We start from the raw sequence: 22,665 nt of genomic DNA on the forward strand, positions 1-22,665 counted from the left end.
CCTATTTTGCCCCATTGGTTACTAGTCCCAAGCTTGGCTTGGGGGAGCTATTAGTGAGTGAGGTGAGGGAGTTTGTAGTGTGCTTATTATTTGCACAATTTGGGTGGGGTTTGAGAAGTTGTTTTGTTGATTGATCATGTTTATTTTTTATGAGTTTGAGAGTTATATTTTCTTTAAAAAAATAAAGCATGATGTTATGAAAAAAATAGAAGTTCAAAGAAAAAAAATGTAAAAAAATAAGTGAACTTCGAAAGGAAAAAAATGTTCTAATGTTCTATTTGGAGGTTGATCAAAGAAAAAAAAGAGCTTCATTGAAAAAACTCAAGTTGAAAAATAAAGTTTGTTTATTCACTCTATTTCTTCATTATCATATTTTTATGAGTGATTATTGTAAGAGTTGGGTTTATTTATTATGATTGGAGTATATTTGGTTGATGTTAGAGTGGGTTATGTAGGAGATGTATGATCATTATTTATTTTGATAATGGGTTTTATTAGGATATGGCTCCTTTAAGCATAGCTTCTCTCTCACTTATTCCCAAATTTATCCTACCCTTTACCCTAGCCTTACATTACAAGCTTTAAAGACCTTCCGACCTTTGTGCATAGAATTGTATGAATGTGAAAGTGTTGTTTATCACTGCAAGTTATGATTTGGCATATTTCGAGTCGACTAGTAGGATTGAGCGTTCATTGTTTTATACACACGAGAGTGTGAGTTGGGAGGGCATTGTTCACATTAAAGGGGTGGTTGGAGAGCGATCGAGTACATCTTTTACTCGCCACATAAATGAGAGTCGAGTGTGTGAGCACTAGTCTTGAATTCTATATGCTCTTGTGGTTTGCTCTGTTTGACAATTGTTAGGGAAGAAAGGTAATTAGATGGATTTGATTGGTTGACTCTGAAGCATGTTTATTTGATTTACCCTGGATCGTTTGTGCTTGATTTGTACTTTTGGGGTGAAGCATATTTATTGATTCATTGATGACATCTTTGCTTAGGGACAAGCAAAGGTTTGGCTTGGGGGAGTTTGATGTGTCTATTTTATATATTATTTTACTCCCGTCCCTTGGTCATAATTAATAGTGTTTTTGGCTCTTTAGAGCCACTTTAATTACTAATTGGTGTTTTCCAGTGTTTTCGTAGATATGGTTGACTTTTGCAGGGATTAACACTTTTGGAGTATATTCCTGAGATATTTTAGAGCAATCACGAGCATTGGAGAAGCACGACCAGAGTTTATAGCCCAAGGCCGGTTAGAGCCATCGAACCGGTGATTAAGGGCTCGGTATAGGTGATACCGGGGCATTTGGACCGAGTATTCAAGACCCAAAGAGGAAACCCAGATTGGCCCGAAGAATTGGAGCCCAATCGAAGTCCAAATAGTGGCCCAAATGAGCCGCCCGGCCAAAGAGGGCTGGCGCCCGGAGGCGCGCCCGGCCGGGCGGGAGAAGCTTAGTCTGGCGCCCGGTGACGCGCCCGGCCGGGCCCGAGATTAGTGTTAGAGTCAAAAAGGCGCGCCCGATCGGGCAGGTGCCTCGCCCGATCGGGCGCGTGTATTTTTAGGAGACGATTAGTGTCGTTTTAATTTGTTTTAGTTTAGGATTTTTTTGTACGAAGTATAAATACTCATCCGTAATACGATTTTAGTACCTTCTTTCTTAGACTTTCTCTCTCTACTTAGTTTTCTCTCTCTCTTAAACTCTCTCTAAACCTTTGTTCTTCATTCTTTCATTAATTCCAGATTTATTTTGGTAACGATTTCTCTTCCCTTAATCTTAGTTATTTATTTTATTCCTTTCATCATGATTTATTTTATTACCTTGATTAGTTTAGTTTTTAATATGTGTGAGTAGTTTAATTTCTAGGGTTTATGGGGATCTAATAAATAATATGAAGGGGTAAATTATTGTTGTTGTTTATCAATGCTAGATTAATTTCCTATTGATTGATTTAATGCTCTGTGACTAGATTAGGCCTATCTTTTATGCATGAGTTTGACAATATTGATTCAAGAATCGAGAGATGAGAATTAATGTTTAGGTCTAGTTTCAATAGGCAAGTTAATTTATAAATGGTTAAGTCAAGATTTGAGAGATGAGATTTAATACCGGTAAATTAATTGTGTGATTGTATTTTGATGGTTAATTTATAAATGGTTAAGTCAAGGTTAACGGTCATCGGCAAAAGAAATATTTTGATGGAGTGTTTATTGGTCTTATTCATAAAATTATTCTTTTAAAACCACCTTGAGTGGGGTGGTAAACGTCGAGCTAACGACTTTAAACAAAAGCGCTTACGGGAGGCAACCCGGATTCTCACCTTTACTCTATTTTCTTTCCTTTCTTTTATTTTTGGTTTTTTTGTTGATTTTTGCTCTTACCCTTCCTTGTGTTTTTGGTTTGTTTTGTAGGGTGCCTTCATTTATCATATATGGTATAAATGTGTTTGTTGAGGGTGATAAGAGGTTTTAGAGTGCAGGGGAGAGGGCACCCCGCGGGCTTGGAGAGGCCTTGGGTGCCCTTGCTTTAAACAAGTGTACATCGGATCAGTAGCTCTCCGCGGGCTCTCCGCGGGCGCGGGTGCCTTAGAGAGAGCGCGGGCGAAATTCAGAGAGGGCGCAGCTCATTTTCTAAACATTGGATCAGGAACTCTCTGTGGTCTCTCCGCGGGCGCGACAATTTTGGAGCGGGCGCGGGCGAATTAGAGAGGGCGCGGCCCATGGTCAGGTATGAAATATCCGGATTTTTCTAGAAACTCTCCGCGGTTGCCCCGCGGTCTCTCCGCGGGCGCGGCAATATTGGACCGGGCAGCTTTGTCGAGAGAGGGCGCGGGGATCTGGGTTTTTAATAGACCCGGTTCCTCTCTCTTTCTCTCTCCTCTCTTATTTTCCCTTTCACTCTTAATTTTCCCCATTCTCTCTCTTCCTCCTCTCAAACCCTAACCCCCCAAATCATCTCTTTCACTCAATTTTACTCAAATTCACCCTTGTTTTCTCTTAAATTTCCATCCAAACTTCCTTCATACTCCATTTTCATCAAGTTTGCTCTTCTTTCTCGTGGTTTTCTTCGGGAATTTCGTATCTACTCGGTTTTGTGCTTAATTTGAGTCTTCAATCTTGGTATACTTCTCACCTTTGCTTTATTTTTGTCAATTTCAATTGATTTTTATGCATTGGTTGTGAGTGGCCTTGATTAAGCTTGAGTATGATGTTTTTGGTTGTTTGTTTGGTGGTTTTGGAATTATTTTGGATGTTTTTGTGCTTCTTTTTTGATAGATTGTTAATATTGTTGGTTGTTGTTTGATTTTTGGTTGTTTGTTGCTTGTAACAGGTACTTTGTAGTTTGTGGTGGTTTTGGGTGGTCTTTTGTACGGAGGTTTGTTCACTTTGGTGGTAGTGTTGAATTTGGGGTTTTTTTTTTTGTGATTCATTGTGTTGGTTGAACTTGAAACTATGGATTTGTTGAGGAGAGTTAAGAGTAGCAAGAGAAGTTCAAACCAATCCCCCGACCAATCCTCTTGTGGCCAACCTTCAAACACCGAACCCCCCTCAAAACCAAACTACTCAAGATAATGCCCCACCTCCTCCTTTACCCGCTCTCAAATTTCATAACCGGGTTAAACACACCCCTATCTATAATAAAATCAAATCCCGGAAATTTAGACCGTCTCGCAACTATTTTCCCGAGGATATGGAATAATTGGGTGTTGATGCCGATCTTAACATTTTGCTCCGTAATCTTGGTTTGGTTGAGTTTGTAAAGTCATCCCCCCAAACTTATTTGGAACCATGCATTGAATTTTTGTCCACCTTTGAGTTTAATATGATGGGGGATACCGACTATATCGTCTCTTTTCAACTTTTCAATTCCAAGCACACCATGAACCTTGCGGAATTCAACAAAGCCCATGGTTTCAACCCAAATATCGACATCTTTGAGCCCTTGGTTGCCCTTCACAAGACCGAATACAATGAGGTTGCTTGGTGGAGAGCCATATCTAGGAAGAAGTCGTTTGACTCTAAGGAATCGCTTGCTAGCGATATTATTCACCCGGCTCTTCGTATTCTCCATCGAATTCTTGGGTATACAGTATTTAGTAAGCAAGATCTTGGGAAGCTTTCGAGGGAGGAGATCTTGGTGCTTTGGATGGCTACAAGGCCGGATTTGGGGCCAAGGTTGAATTTTGGGTATCATTTCATGAATTGTTGTAAATTGATCACCAATGGGAAGAAGACGGGTGAGATTCATTGTAGTGGTATGATTACTAGATTGGTGCATTATTTCAAGCAAGAGAGTTTCTTGAGGTCTTGCACTCTGATTGGAAAGAGTGAAGACATGTATTTGGATATGAAGCAACTTAACACCTTACGCTTCATTTCTAAGACTAAGGGAAACGGTGGGCACTCTTGGCTAGTGCGTAATGTGCACCATTGTTTGCTCCCAAACCCGGCTGCCACCTCAATCACTCGAGAGGCTAGGATTGTTCGGAGGATTCCCGAGGATGATGGGAGGGTTGAGAATGTTATGGAGGAGGATGCTGGTGATCAGGACGATGATGATGATGATGGGCATGATGGTGAAGGTGAAGAAGGAGAAGGTGGTGAAGAAGAAGAAGATGAAGAAGAGCAACAACAACACCAATGGCAATTTCACCATAAAAAACAACAACAACCGCAGCAAAGAGGAAGAAGAGGACAACAACATCACCAACAAGACAACCAAGAAGATGCATATCTCCGTGAGATGGAGGCTATGCGTGAGTACATGGAGAGCATGCAATTGAGCATGCAAGGTATGTATTCAAACCATCAAACTTTGTCTTTTCAAACTAGCGCCCTATATGACGCTAGTGTGCGTAGGGGGGAGGTCACTCCTCCGGTGAACTACCCTTATGTGTCGCCCCAACAAGGGCCGGTGCCATCTTGGGGTGGTGACAACCTCCCCACGTACCCATATTGGCCCGGGGTTGCGAACCCCAATGAGCCAAGGCGTTTCCGGTCATTATGACTATCGGGTCTCGGGGGGGAGTGATTATCGAGGTGACCCTGACTACTACTATGTTCACCCCACTCACCCCGAGCTCTGTACGCAACCGGAGCCTTTTGACCAATTATCCACATCTCAACTTGACCTTTTTAAGGGTCGCTATGGATTCCCTCCCGGTTATACCGGAGGTTGGGATTTGGATGATAGTGGTGCCGGCCCTAGTGGCCAATAGTTTCCCCCTTGGTTGTTTGATTCCTTTTTTGTTTCCTCCCTTTTAGCTTTGCATGTTTTTAAGCATCGCGGTCGATGCCCTTATTTGGTACGGGGGGAATCAATTAAGATGTTTTAGGGTAGGTTTTTAGGGAGGCACCTTGGACTCTTGGGGATGTGTTTTATAGGGCTTTGATGGATTTCTCTTGCTTCGCTCTTGGTAGTCTCGTTGGTATGTTGTTTATCTTGTTGTCTTGGTTTTTGATGATGATGTTTTGTGGTCCCTTCTATTGATGATGATGATGATGGTTTCTCTAGTTCTTTGTACATAGTTTTCGCGTAAGTTTACTTTTGTTTGCTTTTGTTTGGAAGTTACTAACAATTTCATTTTGTATATAGTCCTTTTATTTTCTTTTTCTCACCTTATTCATAGCCACTGCTTTGGTCTTCGAAGCTTCTTAGAGGAGGTCGTTCTTGCTCCTTTATTATTGTAGCATAGCTTGGACGCTTGGTGAGTCCTTTCTTGTTTTATCTCTTTACTTTTCTTCCTTTACTTTTCTTGGTTTCTTAGATTAGGATTAGTTTTAGGAGAGTTTAACGGTTCGAGGATGTATGATTATAACACCTAGTGTGTTTGGGGTATTTGGCGATATGGCCATTTGACCGCTTGTTTGTCGATTGAGAAATACGTGTTATGATTGCATCTTTATCCTTTTCTTTGTTCTCCTACTTTTCCTTTATCTTGGTTTTCCATATTTTATTTTCTTTTCTCTTCTTTTTGTTCTTGGTTTTGTACATAGCTTTTTGAGGCTTTATTTTTCACTCTTTCATTCTTTTTTGACTTGGATTTGTAAACAATGGACTCTTTCTTTTGGATAATAACCTTACTAGGTGGTCATGGTTTGCACGGTTTGAGAATACGTTTGGTTGATTCTAGGATAAAGCATGCTAGGGTAGTTGTCTAGAACTAGGGGGATCATGAAGCCGGATTCTACTTGTTGTGGCATGTTGGTAGTTGCTCCCTATCTTCGATTTGACAACCTTAGTGAGTTTTTGCTACAACCATGTGAGATTCATCCTTTTTCAAGATTTCATCATATTCTTGCATGAGCGGCATGGATCCTTGACTTTCGCAAACTTAATCTTGAATCTTAACGTATGATTCCTAAGACCGAGACCGAACCACCTCGGGAGGACAAAGGCATCTTTTCGGGGAGGTATTTTTCCTTTTTCTAGGATAGTTTTCTTATTTTTACTTTTGGGTTTAGGGAAACATTTGCCTTCTTGCTAGCCCTTTGAACCTTTTTTCCTTCTTTTCAATCCACATATTTAGAATTCTTGAGCCTTTTGTTTCATTTTCATTTTTTCTTGGTTTTTGTGAAGCAATGGTCAATGTTGGAAGATTGTGGTGTATAAGTTTGGATTTTGGTTCAATTTGGTGAACAAGGTTGAGTTGTTTATATTTGGAAAATAATTGCAAATGACTAAGTAAAAGCCATCCCAAATAAAAAGGCAAGGACTAATGATTTGATAAAGTAAGAGAAAATTCAAAAAAAAAAAAAAAAAAAAAAAAAAAAAAAAAAAAAAACCATAAAAATTGAAGTATCTTTCTCCCTTTTATGCATTGAGGACAATGCTCCTTTTATCTTGGGGGGAAAGCGTTTGCGCTTTTTGTTCTTATGTTTGTATATTGTTGCTTTGAATAAGCTTGGGGGTGTTAATATGTTTTTGTTTGGTGATTACTCGATTTTGGTGTAAAGATTTGGCCAATCTTTGCTTCACAATTTAGGTTAACCACCAAATTTTAAATTTATCTTACCTTAACCCTTTTTGCCTTACGTTACAACCTTTGGGAAGACCTTTTGACCTAGGGGTTGAGTCATTCATCGATGGAGGGAATCATGGGTTATAGCCTAAGGAAAGGGGATGCGAATTTAAGATGCCGAGTAAGCCAAAAATTCGATCTTTTTCCGGTTCCTTCGTGGAATCTATGAGACGCTCACTAAGGGGAGATAAGAGATTAGTAGGGGAACGCGGTAAGATCGTTTGAGATAAGAGATTAGTGTGACAAGTAGTTCCTATGCTTAGCATATTTATGTTTCAATCAACCTTAGGTATCTTATAACGTGCATACCATTACTTACTTTAGAAAGGTTGTTATTCATTTGAACTATAGTCACTTTGTAAAGTCCATTTCACAAAGATTTTTATTTTTATTTTGTTTTTCTTTATTTGCTCTTTATTCTTGTATTTTGCCTCATTTTTTCCTTCTTTTGTTTGTTTAATGAGAGTTATAGGTTATCTCTAGGAAACCTTTACGAGAGCATCACTCGTCCTCTAGAGCGATCTAAGGGTTTAAATGGCTTGTCTTTTGTTGCTAAAATTGACCGTGATTCCTACAAAACTGAGTTAGTGTATATTCTCACCTCTTTCTTTTTATTTTCTTATTTTGAATAAGCCCTTCTTATTCCTTTTTAGCCTTTGTTTTGCTCGGGACGAGAAAAAGTCTAGCTTGGGGGAATTTGATAAGTGTCATTTATGGCACTCATATGGTAGTCTTTTAGGATGATTTCATCTTCCTTTTTATGCTTTCTTATCTTATTTTTGGTCCTTTTTCCTTTAATTCCTTTCTTTCTTTTTTTCCTTTTATTTTTCTTGTTTTCTTCGTGTTTTCCTTTTATTTGGTTCTTTTTCCCTTTTATTCCTTTTCGTTGTTTGTTCTTTAAGGTACCTAGGATTTGTCTTTGCAAGGGAATCAAGATGGGCTATATTAACTAAGCAAGGAGGAAATAATCGGCTTGGAGAGGGCTCAGAGAGGGTATGGAGAGGGCATCAAGCCTACCAGTCTGCCGCGGGCGCGGGTACTGAAGGCCGCGGGCGCGGGCTCATATGCACCAAATTGGCAGATTTCAACCAAGAACTCTCCGCGGGCTCGCCGCGGGCACGGGTAGTTTGGAGAGCCCGCTCGTACCAGAGAGACTGGGGCCCTCTGATCACCCTTTAGGAGCAGGGGATTCGCCGTGCTTTTGCCGCGGGCGCGGGTGCTTTTGTCGCGGGCGCGGGCTGGAAGACCCGCGGGCGCAGGTGTTGCCCAGAAAGCCCGCGGAGTTTTTAATGGGTTCCGTACCCATTTTTCCGCGGGCGCGGGGTTTATTGGAGAGGGCGCGGGAATCCCGTTTTTCTTCTTTGCCTATAAATACACTTGTAATTCCTTTTTGAAGATAACTTTTAGATAATTTTCATTAGCTTAATTTTAGAGAGAGAAGTTAGAGAGAAGTTCTTGGTATTGGATTTGTATTTCAACATTGGATCAATTGTGCTTGGATTTCTTCATCTTCAATCATTAATGTTAGTAAGATTTTCTTCTTCTAGTCCATCTCTTACTTGATTGATTTAGTTTCATATTTGATTGTTTGTATTGCTTGGATTTGAATTGGATATTGTAGTTGATATTGCTTTCTCTTGATTTTGATTTAGAATGATGATCAATGCTAATTCTAGTGATTTGTTCTAGAGAGAAGGGGAAGCATGCTTGATTGATAATTTGTGCTAGTTGATGATCTTTGATTGATTGAATTGTTGCAATAAAATTGGTTGACATAGTTTTGCATGTGATTATTTAGATTAGGAATGATCAACCTATAAGATTAATCTAGATTGCATTGCATTTCTTGATGACATGACCCATCAATTTGAGAATTGCTTTAATTGATTGAGTTTGATTGTGAATTTCCTTGATTAGCCATTCATAGAGACCCCTAGTTTGGCCTCTAGGAGATAGCTCTTGAACTCTCTTGATTGCTACTATTGTTTGTCCTTTGCAATGCTTGAATCAAACGAAGAAATTGTCGATTAGCACGATTATTGAATTAGCATGTGGAACCAATATCCCTAGCATTTAGCTTATTGAATTACTTGTTTAGTCTAATTTTTCTATCATAACACCAACCGTTTTCTTACTTCAATATCCGAAATAGCTTGATTTAGGCTAAATATAACACCAACTAACTCCTTTGGGTTCGACCCTATACTTACCTATACTTGTTTTAGGTTGGTTTAGGATTTTATAAATAGTGTTTGATTTTGGGATAGGAAATTAACGACTAGTTCATTCCTCTATCAAGGCTAAAATTTAAAATCTTGAAGAAAAGGCTCAAAAGATGGAGACTGACAAGCCTTGCATTCGGCAAAGAGCAGTTGGCCGTTACGTGGCTTCCAAAGATCTGTACACGACTCCAAGATCGTTTTGATGGAGGTTGGACAGCTGCTCAGAGATGCATTTCCCATGCCGCCGGCTGGAAAAAAGAAGACTTGACTAAGGTTGAAAAAGCTTAAAAAAACGAAGCCTACAAAATACCTTCCGACTTTGAGCAACAGCAATTTGCTGAAGATGATTGGTTTAACTATGAGCCAAGTGTTGATGACGGCCCCAAAGATCCCAGCATCCTAGATTCTCCGGTGCTTGAGAATAAACAAGCTTGAAAGGGCAGGCAGTCATCCCCCTCATCTTCTAGTGGGTCTTGTGTAATTGGGCCTTATCAGCTTTAGTTTGAAATGCTTTATCCTTTGTTTTTGTTATACTGTTTTTTGACAATGTTGTTTTATCAACATATACCCTTTTTGTGGTGGTGCTTGTCGATTGTCATCTTTTACTATTGTAAACATGTAGTTTTTTTTTTTTTACAAAAAAAAATTGTAATAACTCATGTTGCCTCTGTCTCATAACTACGAATTGCATGCGTCTTAGTTATCTGCAATTCTTGCCTTCCATCACAAATTTCATACTCAAATTATCATATAAAAAATTTTAATGTTTTGCATTCTGACTTATCTTACTAATTTCACAAGGTTATAACATTACTAGATTTAATGTCCTAACTCAACTTTACACTTTTGACTTATGAAGTGTTGCCCTTTCCAACTTCAGCATTTCAATTAAAACAAAGATAATATCAAATTAACCCTATCTCATGTCCCCTTAGTGCATATATTTGTTAAACAATTATGTGCACTAGGTCGGAATTTCTTTTGCTGGTTCAGAGTACAATACCGGTCACCTACTGCACTAATATCATAGTTAGTTAGGCACCCTCTCGGCGATCATTATCAAAGCTATGCCTCTTGTTGGTATATACTTGAATTGATTTTACCGGAATTATATTTTGAACCTGCAACCTCGAGAGTTATATATCACAACTGATCAGGTTGGAAGCGCATTAACTTCACGGAAGCGGTTTTTAGCTGTCCGTCCCACTTAACGATGATTTGTTAAGTGGAGGATGCCTTTTCCGACGACAGAATTTCTGGCTGATAACTTTCATATACTCATCATTGATATTGTTCTTACTAACATCAGTTTTGTTGTTTACAAAACAATTTACACTTCTTACACATAATATTTTTTTAGTACAACTGTATTCCAAACATTTTTCAGTGGCTTTCCATCCATTGCTTCTAAGTAGAAGGACCCTTGCATTACCATGTCTCTTATCCGGTATGGTCTTTCCCAATTTGCCGTCAACTTTCCATCTTCATTACCCTTTCCCGTGGCTGTTGTCCTTCGCAGTACCGGATCCCCATTACATAAAGGCCGATATGCAACCCGTTTGTTATATGCCCTTGACATTCTGTCATTGTAGGCGGCTGAATTGACTGCTGCTTTCTCCCATACTTCAAGCAGAAAATCCAGTTGTTGTCGTAACAACAAATCATTATGATCTTCAAAGTAATGCTGAATTCTGAATGTTGGCAACCCTACTTCTGCTGGTACCACTACTTCTGTTCCTAATACCAATGTGAAGGGTGATTCTCCAGTTGCTTCTCTTACTGTTGTTCTATTTGCGCATAGAATTTCTGGTATTAAATCAGCCCACAAGCCCTTCGCATTCTCAATTTTCTTTTTAATCGCCCTATGATTTGTTTGTTCATTGCTTTTGCCTGGCCGTTTGACTGCGGGTGGCATACTGCCGCATATACGAACTTTGACAGGGTAAAGTCGTATCCCCAAATCAAAATTAATTCCTAAATCCTCTAACTAATGTAGATAGGAAAGTAGGGTCGAATCCACAGAGAAACGAGTCTTTCTATTCCTAATTAACAAATGTAATCTATACTATCAAGTAACCAATATGTGAATTTGAATATGAAACTAAACTACGAAGATTAAGAATAAGGAGAAAATAATATATAAAAGAATCTAGGGCATAGGTTCACTACTAAATAATATTCCAGGGTAGAATATAATAATCATTCATCAATGCATACATTAATCAGATTATAAAGGGCTTTCGCTACATATTACAATCACACAATTAATTTACCGGTATTAAATCTCATCTTTCAAATCTCGACTTAACCATTTATAAATTAACCTGCCTATTGAAACTAGACCTAAACATCAATTCTCATCTGTCGAATCTCGAATCAATATTGTTAAAGTCATGCATAAAATATCTGCGCAAATCTAGTCACTGAGAATTAATTCAAGCAATAGGAAATTAATCTAGCATTGACAATCAACAACAATAAATTTCCCCTTCATATTATTTATGGATCCCCATAAACCCTAGAAATAGAACTACTCACACATAATAAAAACTAAACTAATCAAAGTAATAAAACAAAACATGATCAAAGGAATAAAATAAACAACTAAGATTTAGAGAAGAGAAATTATTACCAAAATAAATCTGGAATTTAGAATAGAATAAGAACAAAGTATAAGAGGGAGAAAACTAATCAAAAAGCTAAGTAGAGAGAGAAAAATAAGGTAAAGAAAGGTTAAGAAAAGGTACTAAACTCATTTTACGGAAGAGTTTTTATATCCCGTAAGAATCCTAAACTAAAATAAACTTAAACGACGCTAATCGTCCATTAACAATAACACGCGACCGATCGGGCGAGGCACCACCCGATCGGGCGCGCCTTTTCTCTATCAGGTACGCTTCTTGCGCCCGGCTGGGCGCGTCTTCGGGCGCCGACCTTTGCTTCCCTCGCCCGGCCGGGCGTGCCTCTGGGCGCCACCCTTTTTGGCCGGGCGGCTCTCTTGGGCCACTATTTGGACTACGATTGGGCTCCAATTCTTCGGGCCAATCTGGGTTTCCTTTTCGTGTCTTGCATACTCGGTCCAAATGCCCCAGTATCACATATACGGATCCCTTAATCATCGGTTCGATGGCTCTTATCGGCTCTGGGCTATAAAAACTGGCCGTGTTTCTCAAGTACTCGTGATTGCTCCATAATATCTCGGGAAAATGCTCCAAAAGTGCAATTCCCTGCAAAAGTCAACCAAATCTACGAAAACACTAGAAAACACCAATTAGTAATAAAAGTGGCTCTAAAGAGCCAAAAACACTACTAATTATGACCAAGGGACGGGGGTAAAATACTATATAAAATAGACACATCAAACTCCCCCAAGCCAACCCTTTACTTGTCCCTAAGCAAAGATCTCATCAATGAATAAATAAATATGCTTTACCCCAAAAAGTAAAAATCAAGCACAAACAAATCAGGGTAAATCAAATAAACAAGCTTCAAAATCAACCAATCAAATCCATCCAATTACCCTTCTTCCCTAACAATTGTCAAATAGAGCAAACCACATGAGCATATAGAATTCAAGACTAGTGCTCACACACTCTACTTTCATTTATGTGGCAAGTAAAAGATGTACTCGATTGCTCTCCAACTAACGCCTTTATGTGAACAATGCCCTCCCAACTCACCCTCTCGTGTGTATAAAACAATGAACGCTCAACCTACTAGTCGACTCGAAATATGTCAAATCATAACTTGCATTGATAAACAACACTTTCACATTCATACAGCTCTATAAACAAAGGTCGGAAAGTCTTTAAAGCTTGTAATGTAAGGCTAGGGTAAAGGGTAGGAATCATTTGGGAACAAGTGAGAGAAAAGCTATGCTTAAAGGGAGCAAATCCTTATAAAACCCATGATCAAAATAAATAATGATCAACATCTCCTACATAACCAACTCTAATAAAAATCCACCGATTATACTCCAATCATAATAAACAATCCCAACACTTACAATTTCACTTATAAGATATAATAATAAAGAAGTGGAGTGAATAAACAAAATTTATTTTAAAACTTGAATTTTTCATTGAAGCACTATTTTTCTCTTTTATTTATCAACCTCCAACAAAAACATTTGAACACTTAACACCTTTTTTTTTCTTGTTTTTTTTCTTTTTTTTTTTTTTATTGAAGTTCACTTATTTTTTTTTCACTTGAACTTCTCTCTTTTTCTTTTCATAACATCATACTTTATTTTTTCAAGAAAATATAACTTTCAAACTCATCCAAAATAAACATGATAAAAAACAAACCAACTTCTCAAAACTCACCCAAATTGTGCAAATAATAAGCACACTACAAACTCACCTCACTCACTAATAGCTCCCCCAAGCCAAGCTTGGGACTAGTAACCAATGGGGCAAAATAGGCTTGTAATGTGGCTAATAACCAACAAAAAGTCAAGGCAACAACATGGGTAGCAAGAAGGGAACAAATGTATCTACAATCATCTGGAGGCTACCTAAAAGAACAAATATGCCTTCGTCCTACTCAATGTGCATAACAATGAATCATATAAACATTACTTATAGTTGCAAACCAATACTGAAATTCATTGACATACCAGGAACTAACACACATTCCTAACCAAATCAACTAGTCAAGCACTATATTCACAAATAGTTGGACAAAATTGACGCATGTTAAGGTTTCAAGGCAATCAAACATCAAATCATGATCAACTAATCCACAATGCTTTTCATCATATACCAAGAATCAAACAATTTTCTCAAGTATGGGGCACAGGGAAGCATGATTTACAATTCATTGGAACGTATTTTTGGATTTTTTTTATTTTTCAATTTTTTTTTATTTTTCATATATAAGAAAGCAATAAAAATAACCTAGAAAGAAATAAATCTAAACTAAGAAAACACACCAAAAATAAAAGAACAGAGAAAAAGAAAGATACTGAATCCAAAATCTCCCCCAAGCCAGAATCACACAATGTCCTCATTGGCTCGGGAACTAGCCGAGCATAGCTAGTCCTGATCATCCTCATCCATGGAGCCAAACCCTGCACCTCCACTGCCACCTGCACCACCTGCACCAGAAGAGCTACCACCAAAATAATCAGCATGAAAACTCCCCCCCGCCGGTCCCCCGAAAAGAATGTCCTGGTCGTACCCATGGAAGGCAGAATAGTCAGTGTAAATACCATGGGCAGTGGGATCCCTATCGTATCCCTGGGGTGGAGGCTGAAACCAGTCAGGGTAAATAGCATCGTCGGGAATGTTGCCCCGACGAGCATAATCATCGTACATATCTCTACCCTGGTTCCTCTCCAGGTACCCTAACCTCTGGTCTATGGAGCCTACCATCCTCTTAAGGTCAGAGTGGGAATGCTCGATACGGCCTAAAGCCTGACCTTTACTCTGAAGGTCCCAAACAGGGTCAGAGTCAACATGGGGGACGGAGTGAGACATGCAAGGTGGAGAAAATGCTACCTCGGGCTGAGGATTAGGCTGGGGTGGTGGAACTGGTGGTGCTTGCCCCCTAGCGTTGGCAACTAAAAGGTCATATGTGTAAGATGCTTGCCGGGGGGGAAAGGCAGTCAAGTCAGGACTAGGTAGGGAAAAGATGGGCAAAGGTTGCTCGGTCCCAGTCCTAATACACCAGTGGGGTGTCTGCTCACTGTCCGGACGTACCCACCCTAACTCCTCAAAATACCTAGCAGTCATATAGGTATCCGGTCCACAGTTGGTCAATTGGTGGGGTCAACCCTCAACAAAACCGGCCTTTTTCATTGTTATTCTAGTGATAAGGCCTCCTATACGAATGGGGGTGCGAGATTGGGTACGGGCTGTGGCATGTCTACTCAAATGGTGAATAATGTACCTACATATGTTCAATTTCCCAAACCCATACACATAGTGTCCTATAAAAGCTAGTTCGTTAGTTTGGGCATTATGGGGCTCGTTCCTTCCTAAAAAACACAAACCCGCAAATCTTTGCCAGATTTTTTGGATAGGGTGATGAATAGGTTTGGTACTAGCATGTTGGGGGTCGGTAGTAGGCAAACCAGTCAGAGCATAATAATTGTCACCCATTTTATATTCAGCATGCCATTGGTGTGGTAATTAAGAATTTAATTCAAACAATTTACAAAATTCCACATAAGTTAAACTAATATTCCTATTGTTCAACCAAAAAATTAAATTCGGTCCATTTCAACTATTTACCACTTTCAAAGAAGATAAGAATTCACAAGCCAATTCACGGTATGTAGGATAGTGCATATCAACGAATTTTCTCATGCCTATGTCATATAAAAATCGTTTCACAAAATCATACAATCCATACGATTCTAAAGTAGAGCGGTGTAACCACCGTGAAGGAATTACCTCGTGCCCGGCTAGGTGTTCTAACCGCTCCTTTTGCTTCTAGCTAGCAATACGGATCGTTGGCCAGTACGGGAGTTGTAAATCCGGGTCATACTCCTCCCTCAAGCTAGAACTCCTACTAAAAATAGATCGAGCCCTCTTTGAAGCCATGGTAAAAATGGGTATGAAAATTAATTTGAATGGAATTCGAAAATTTTTATATAGAAATGGAGAGGATGAAGAGAGGATTAATAATATGTAAAAATTTTCGGATTAGGGTGATAAATGGAGAAGAAAACTTAGAGAAAAGGTAGAGGATTTAAGTTTTTAGAAAAAGAAATTTATGGAGGAAAGAGTTAGAAATGAGAAAAAGGACGAAGAAAAAAGAAGAAAAAGGGCGTCGGAATGTCGCGCCCGGTCGGGCGCCCTTCGCCCGATCGGGCGATCTTACGCCCAAAAATTACTTATCTCTCGCTCCCGATCGGGCGATATTCGCCCGATCCGGCGGAAAAAGAAGTTCGTATACGTCAAATCTCGCGCCTAGTCGGGCGGCATTCGCCCGGTCGGGCGAAAATTGAACTATTTCCACCCTTGCTCTCGCGCCCGGTCGGGCGGCACTCGCCCGATCAAGCACGAGGCTAATTGGACGATTTTCTTTTTTTCTTCTTTTTATCAAATTTGGCAAACTCTTTTCCTTCAAACATGTATAAACACTCATAAAACTCATTAAATTCCCTCATCTCTCCTCTCATAAGAAAAAAAGGGAAAAACTAGTCTAAAAAGCATTAAAATACGGGTTGCCTCCCGCAAAGCGCTGGTTTATCTAGGTCCCGCACGACCTTCTTACCAAGTACAATAACTAGGACTCTTGGCCTAATGCTTGATCGGGCGATTTCTCACCCGGTTTAGCGGTGTTTTGGCTACGACGTGGCTTCCTAACATGCCTTGTGGGACGCCAATTCACCTTATCTGGTGGATCCTCCTTGACTTGGATTGGGGGTTCTTCAATGCTACGCACTAAAGATCCTTCTTTGATCGAGTGTTGCTTCAAATTGTCATTGCATTTAACACTTGCAACCTGATCTGGCGGATCACTTACCGTAGGCTCAATTTGCACAACTTGCTTGATTGGTTCCACCTTTTCGTCCTCAAAACCAAGACCGACAGTGTATAGGGCTTTTTCTATTGCATCAAATTCCTTTTGCCATTTGTCTATCTCATCTGAAAGGGATGCAACACAGGATACCGCTTCCAAGGGATGTTTTTCAAGAGCTTGGGGCTTGTTAGAATAATTATGAACCAAATTAACACTAAAGCACTTCTCCTCTGTTATGGGGCTTTTAGGGGTATTATTAAGATTAAAAATAATTTTATCGTCCCCTACTAATAGTGTTAGTTTACCACTTCTCACAACTATAATTGCTCCTGCAGTGTTAAGGAATTGTCTACCCAAAATAATTGGGGTTTGCATATCCTCAGCCATAGCAAGAACAACAAAATCAACAGGTATATAAAATTTACCTACTCTAACGGGAACATCCTCTAAAACACCTAAGGGGTATTTGAAAGAACGGTCGGCCATTTGTAGAGTAATATTAGTAGGTTTTAATTTACCCATATTCAACTTGGAACACACAGATAATGGCATAACACTAACGCTAGCACCCAAATCACATAATGCATTATCAATCATTAGATTGCCAATATGACAAGGCATAGAAAAGCTACCCGGATCTTTTAATTTAGGTTGAGATTTATTTTGTAGTACGGCACTACACTCTGCAGTGAAAACTATTATCTCTACCTCACTAATAGACCTTTTTCTTGTCAATATTTCTTTCATAAATTTGCATATGAAAGAATTTGTGTGATTAATTCAGTGAAGGGAACTGTTACCTTCAAATCTTTTACCATCTCCAGGAACTTACCAAACTGCTTATCCAAATTTGTTTTCAGTTGACGATTGGGGGGAATGGAAGTTTGATAATTGGCTTTAGAGCATTATTGCTCTTATCTGGAGTGGTCAATATTATCTACAATTTTATTATGTGCTAGAATTGAATCAATTTGTACATCTCTACTCTCCATGTGCTTCTACATATTAACTAGCATCGCTCTAATTTCTACCAAAGCAAGGTCGAAAGATGAGGAGGATTGTTGTGGTTGGTTCTTCTGGCCAGCATTGGGATGATAATATTTCTGCTGTTGTTGCTGTAGCACATGTGGCTCTTGTGGTGGTGGATTTTGAACATTAGTGCTCCAGTAGAAAAGGTATGGATGATTCCGGTACCCAGGATTGTAGGTGTTGGAGTATGGGTTATTCTGCCTATAAGCTTGAAAGGTATTAACTTGCTCCACGAAACTCCTGCAATCTTGTTCCCAATGACCTATAATTCAACAATTTTCACATAAAGCATCATTAGCATTATTATTAATTGCAGAAACATTAGCTACATTAACAGTGCTAAGATTATCTAATTTTTTGCAGATAGAGGTCAATTGAGCTTGCAAAAGGATTCATAAATCTCCCACTAGCTGCCGAATCTAAAATTATTCTAGATGAATTTCCAATGCCATTGTAAAAGGCTTGGATTAACTGCCATTATGCCAAATAATGGTAGGGGCATTCTCTTTGTAGGTCCTTAAACCTCTCCCAAGCCTCATATAAAGATTCATCGGCTTCTTGGGCAAAGTTCTGAATTGCACTCCGTAGTACGGGTGTTCTCTCTGCAGGATAGTACTTGTTATAAAAATTTAAAACAAGAGTTTCCCAGTTAGTTATACCAAATGCAGTTCTATTTAAACCATTAAACCATAATTTGGCTTTTCAAGTTAAAGAGAAAGGAAAGAGAATCTCCCTGATTTGGTCTTGTGTGACCCCGACTTGCGTGATGGTATTACAATACTGACAATAGTCTGCAATGTGAAGATTTGGGTCTTCACCCTTGGCTCCACTAAATTGCTTCCTCTCTATCATCATTATAAATTGGGGTTTAATCTCAAATTGTACCCCATCAAGAGCCGGAGTGGAAGTGGGATGTGGGAAATCTGTAAGCTTTGGTTGTGAGTAATCACTAAGCTTCTTTGGAGCCGTCATCTCTGATTGTGGATCTGATGATACCTCTGAATCGCTATAACTAGTTGGAGGGTCTCGGTGATTATTATTATAACAAGAATCCGTCTGAATTTGCTTGTAGAAGTTCTTCTGTCTATGAAAGAATCGTTCGATCACAGAATCGAATGGGATGTACCTGATCTGGAACACCTGGGCATAAACAAAAAAAAAAACTAAAAGCAAATATGAGGTTTGCCTCAAAGAACTAACCTTCTCTGAGACATACAGAAATAACCTAGACTACAAAAATAATCAGAAACAAAAATAAAACCGTTTCCCCGGCAACGGCGCCAAATTTAGACAGGGTAAAGTCGTATCCCCAAATCAAAAAGTAATTCCTAAATCCTCTAACTAATGTAGATAGGGAAGTATGGTCGAATCCATAGAGTAACGAGTCTTTCTATTCCTAATTAACTAATGTAATCTAAACTATCAAGTAACTAATATGTGAATTTGATTATGAAACTAAACTACGAAGATTAAGAATAAGGAGAAAATAATATATTAAAGGATCTAGGGCATAGGTTCACCAATAAATAATATTTCAGGGTAGAATATAATAATCATTCATCAATGCATACATTAATCAGATTATAAAGGGCTTTCGCTACGTATTACAATCACACAATTAATTTACCGGTATTAAATCTCTTCTTTCGAATCTCGACTTAACCATTTATAAATTAACCTGCCTATTAAAACTAGACCTAAACATCAATTCTCATCTGTCGAATCTCAAATCAATATTGTTAAAGTCATGCATAAAAGATCTGCGCAAATCTAGTCACAGAGCATTAATTAAATCAATAGGAAATTAATCTAGCATTGACAATCAACAACAATAAATTACCCCTTCATATTATTTATGGATCCCCACAAACCCTAGAAATAGAACTACTCACACATAATAAAACCTAAACTAATCAAAGCAATAAAACAAGACATGATCAAAGGAATAAAATAAACAACTAAGATTAAGAGAAGAGAAATTGTTACCAAAATAAATCTGGAATTAAGAATAGATTAAGAACAAATTATAAGAGGGAGAAAACTAATCTAAAGCTAAGTAGAGAGAGAAATAGAAGGTAAAGAAAGGTTAAGAAAAGGTACTAAACTCGTTTTACGGAGGAGTATTTATATCCCGTAAGAATACTAAACTAAAACAAACTTAAACGACGATAATCGTCCCCTAACATTAACACGCGCCCGATCGGGCGCGCCATTTCTCTATCATGTACGCTTCTCGCGCCCGGCCGGGCGCGTCTTCGGGCGCCGACCTTTACTTCCCTCGCCTGGCCGAGCGCACCTCCGGGCGCCAGACTTTTTGGCTGGGCGGCTCTCTTGGGCCACTATTTGGACTACGATTGGGCTCCAATTCTTCGGGCCAATCTCGGTTTCCTCTTCGAGTCTTGAATACTCGGTCCAAATGCCCCGGTATCACATATACCGAGCCCTTAATCACCGGTTCGATGGCTCTTACCGGCCCTGGGCTATAAAAACTGGTCGTGTTTCTCCAGTGCTCGTGATTGCTCCATAATATCTCGGGAAAATGCTCCAAAAGTTAAATTCCCTGCAAAAGTCAACCAAATCTACGAAAACACTATATATAATACACCAATTAGTAATAAAAGTGGCTTTAAAGAGCCAAAAACACTACTAATTATGACCAAGGGACGGGGGTAAAATACTATATAAAATAGACACATCAAACTTCACTTTGTACATGGACAAAAGATCTTTCACCGGCTTGTAGTCAAACTGAGATCCATGGTCAAAGATCATTGCCATTGGTAACCCAAATCTTGTGAAAATATTTTTCCAGATAAATTTTTTTACTTCCGACGCTGTTATCTTATCTACCAGCTCTACTTCTATCCATTTGGTAAAATAATCTACCCCCACTACAAGAAATTTTCTTCCTCCTGTTGCTGAAGGAAACGGCCCTACTATATCCATCCCCCATTGCGCAAAAGGGACTGGATTAAGTATTGGCGTTAAATCATTTGGGGGCAAATTGATAGCTGGTGCAAATTTTTTACACTTCTAACATTTTTTCACATATTTAACAGCGTCCTCGTTCATAGTCGGCCAATAGTATCCCCTTCTCATCGCTTCTCGTGATAAAGCTCTTGCACCGAGATGATTCCCGCAAGTGCCTTCATGTATCTCTTCAATCAACCTGGTAGACTCTACATCTGTTATGCACCTCTGCAGTGGTAATGCGAATCCCCTTTTGTACAACTGGCCTTGATGCATTATAAACCACATGCTGCTTTTACGCAATTTTTTGGACTCTCCCTTATTAAGAGGTAATTCTCCATATAGGACATATGCCAATATCTTATCAAACCATTGCGTGCCATTACTGACACAGAGCACTTGTTCTGATTCTTCATCTATACTTCTCTGCTTCAAGATCTCTACCATAACTGTTCTTTGCAGATCATTAAAGCTTGAACTGGCTAACCTTGCTAAGGTGTCAGCCTGTGCATTTTGTGCTCTCGGTACTAACTTTATTTCAAAATATTGCAGCTGTGCTGTTAACTGCTTCATTTTTTCAATGTACCTTATCATCGTTGGCTCTCGCGTTTCATACTCTCCAGAGTATTGGCTAGATACGAACTGAGAATCGGTCCTCAAAACTAACCGCTTGGCTTCAACCGCCATAGATAGCTGGATTCCAGCTATGACTGCTTCATACTCGACTTCATTGTTGGTGGCCTCGAATTTAAACTTAATTGCATATTCAAAAACCTTTTCATCTAGGGTCGTTATAACTATTTCTGCCCCCGATCCGGTTGATGTCGCGGATCCATCCACCAAAACCTACCACATTATAAGCTGATAGTAAATACTTCACTCGTTAAATATTTTTATATCATAGATGTTAAATATTAAAAGCCTTAAATCATTTTTATATCATAAATGTTAAACTGTAAACGATTAAAACCTGTCAAGTGCCCAATTCCTTCTCTTCATCATTGTATGAAGTTTCCACAATGAAGTCAGATAAAGCCTGTGCTTTTATTGAAACTCAGGGCTTATAATTTATCTCATAATCCGACAACTCCACAGCCCACATTAACAACCGACCCGATGTGTCCATGTTGTGTAAAGACTTTTTCAACGGATGGTTTGTCAGAACATCTATAGGATGTGCATCAAAATACGGTCTCAACTTTTTAGCCTCTATCACCACTGTCATTGCCATCTTTTCAATTACAGGATACCTGCGCTCAGCCGCATTTAATACATGACTAACAAAATATATCAGCATCTGTTGCTTCTTCCTTTCTACCAACAACACTGCATCTATTGTTTTTGGAGATGCTGAGACCGTTGGAAGAGATCTCAGGTGATTCTTTACCACTTCCAACGCATCCCTTTGCTCTTTTCCCCATTCAAATGCCTTGTTCTGCCGCAAACCTACAAAAAATGGAAGTGCTTTATCAGCTGACTTGTTGATGAACCGTGTTAAACCTGCCATCCTGCCAGTGAGCCTTTGTATAACTCGAATAGTTTTTGGTTATTTCATCTCAAGCACCACATTCACCTTGTCAGGATTCGCGTCTATTCCTCGTTCACTAACCATAAAACCCAGAAACTTCTCTGATCGAACTCCAAACACACACTTTTCTGGATTTTGCTTCATCTGATACTTCCGTAATGTCTCAAATGTTTCCTTCAAATCAGCTATGTGATCCTCCTTTTTCCTACTTTTAACGATTGTATCATCTACATACACTTCCACATTTCGGCCCTTTTGCTTTTCGAAAATTTTATCAACTAACTTCTGATAAGTTGCTGCAGCATTCTTCAACCCAAACGGCATTACCTTATAGCAATATACTCCATCATCCGTTATGAAGGCTGTTTTTGCCCTGTCAGCCTTATTAAGGCTGACTTGGTGATATCTCGAGAATGCGT

General features: G+C 39.1%; 2 protein-coding genes and 1 non-coding gene across 3 annotated transcripts; 1 reads left to right on the top strand and 2 right to left on the bottom strand.

Moving 5' to 3' along the window:
- Positions 1-10,585: 10,585 nt before the first annotated feature.
- Positions 10,586-11,161, bottom strand: LOC145635394 (uncharacterized). The gene has a single exon (XM_081686678.1). It carries the CDS (start codon positions 11,159-11,161, stop codon positions 10,586-10,588), a length of 576 nt encoding a protein of 191 aa, XP_081542804.1.
- A 7,071-nt stretch (positions 11,162-18,232) lies between these two features.
- On the top strand, positions 18,233-18,339 carry LOC145566284 (small nucleolar RNA R71). The gene has a single exon (XR_014095395.1). It is a non-coding gene; the product is annotated as a small nucleolar RNA R71 (small nucleolar RNA).
- A 2,442-nt stretch (positions 18,340-20,781) lies between these two features.
- On the bottom strand, positions 20,782-22,225 carry LOC145635406 (uncharacterized). Its single transcript, XM_081686686.1, has 2 exons — positions 21,884-22,225; positions 20,782-21,564 (listed from the first exon to the last, which is right to left on the bottom strand). Exons 1-2 carry the CDS (start codon positions 22,223-22,225, stop codon positions 20,782-20,784), a joined length of 1,125 nt encoding a protein of 374 aa, XP_081542812.1.
- Between the last annotated feature and the right edge of the window lie 440 nt (positions 22,226-22,665).

This window comes from Chenopodium album, chromosome 1 (genome assembly GCF_948465745.1).
Source record: "Chenopodium album chromosome 1, dcCheAlbu1.1, whole genome shotgun sequence".
In the NCBI taxonomy this organism is placed as follows: domain Eukaryota; kingdom Viridiplantae; phylum Streptophyta; class Magnoliopsida; order Caryophyllales; family Amaranthaceae; genus Chenopodium; species Chenopodium album.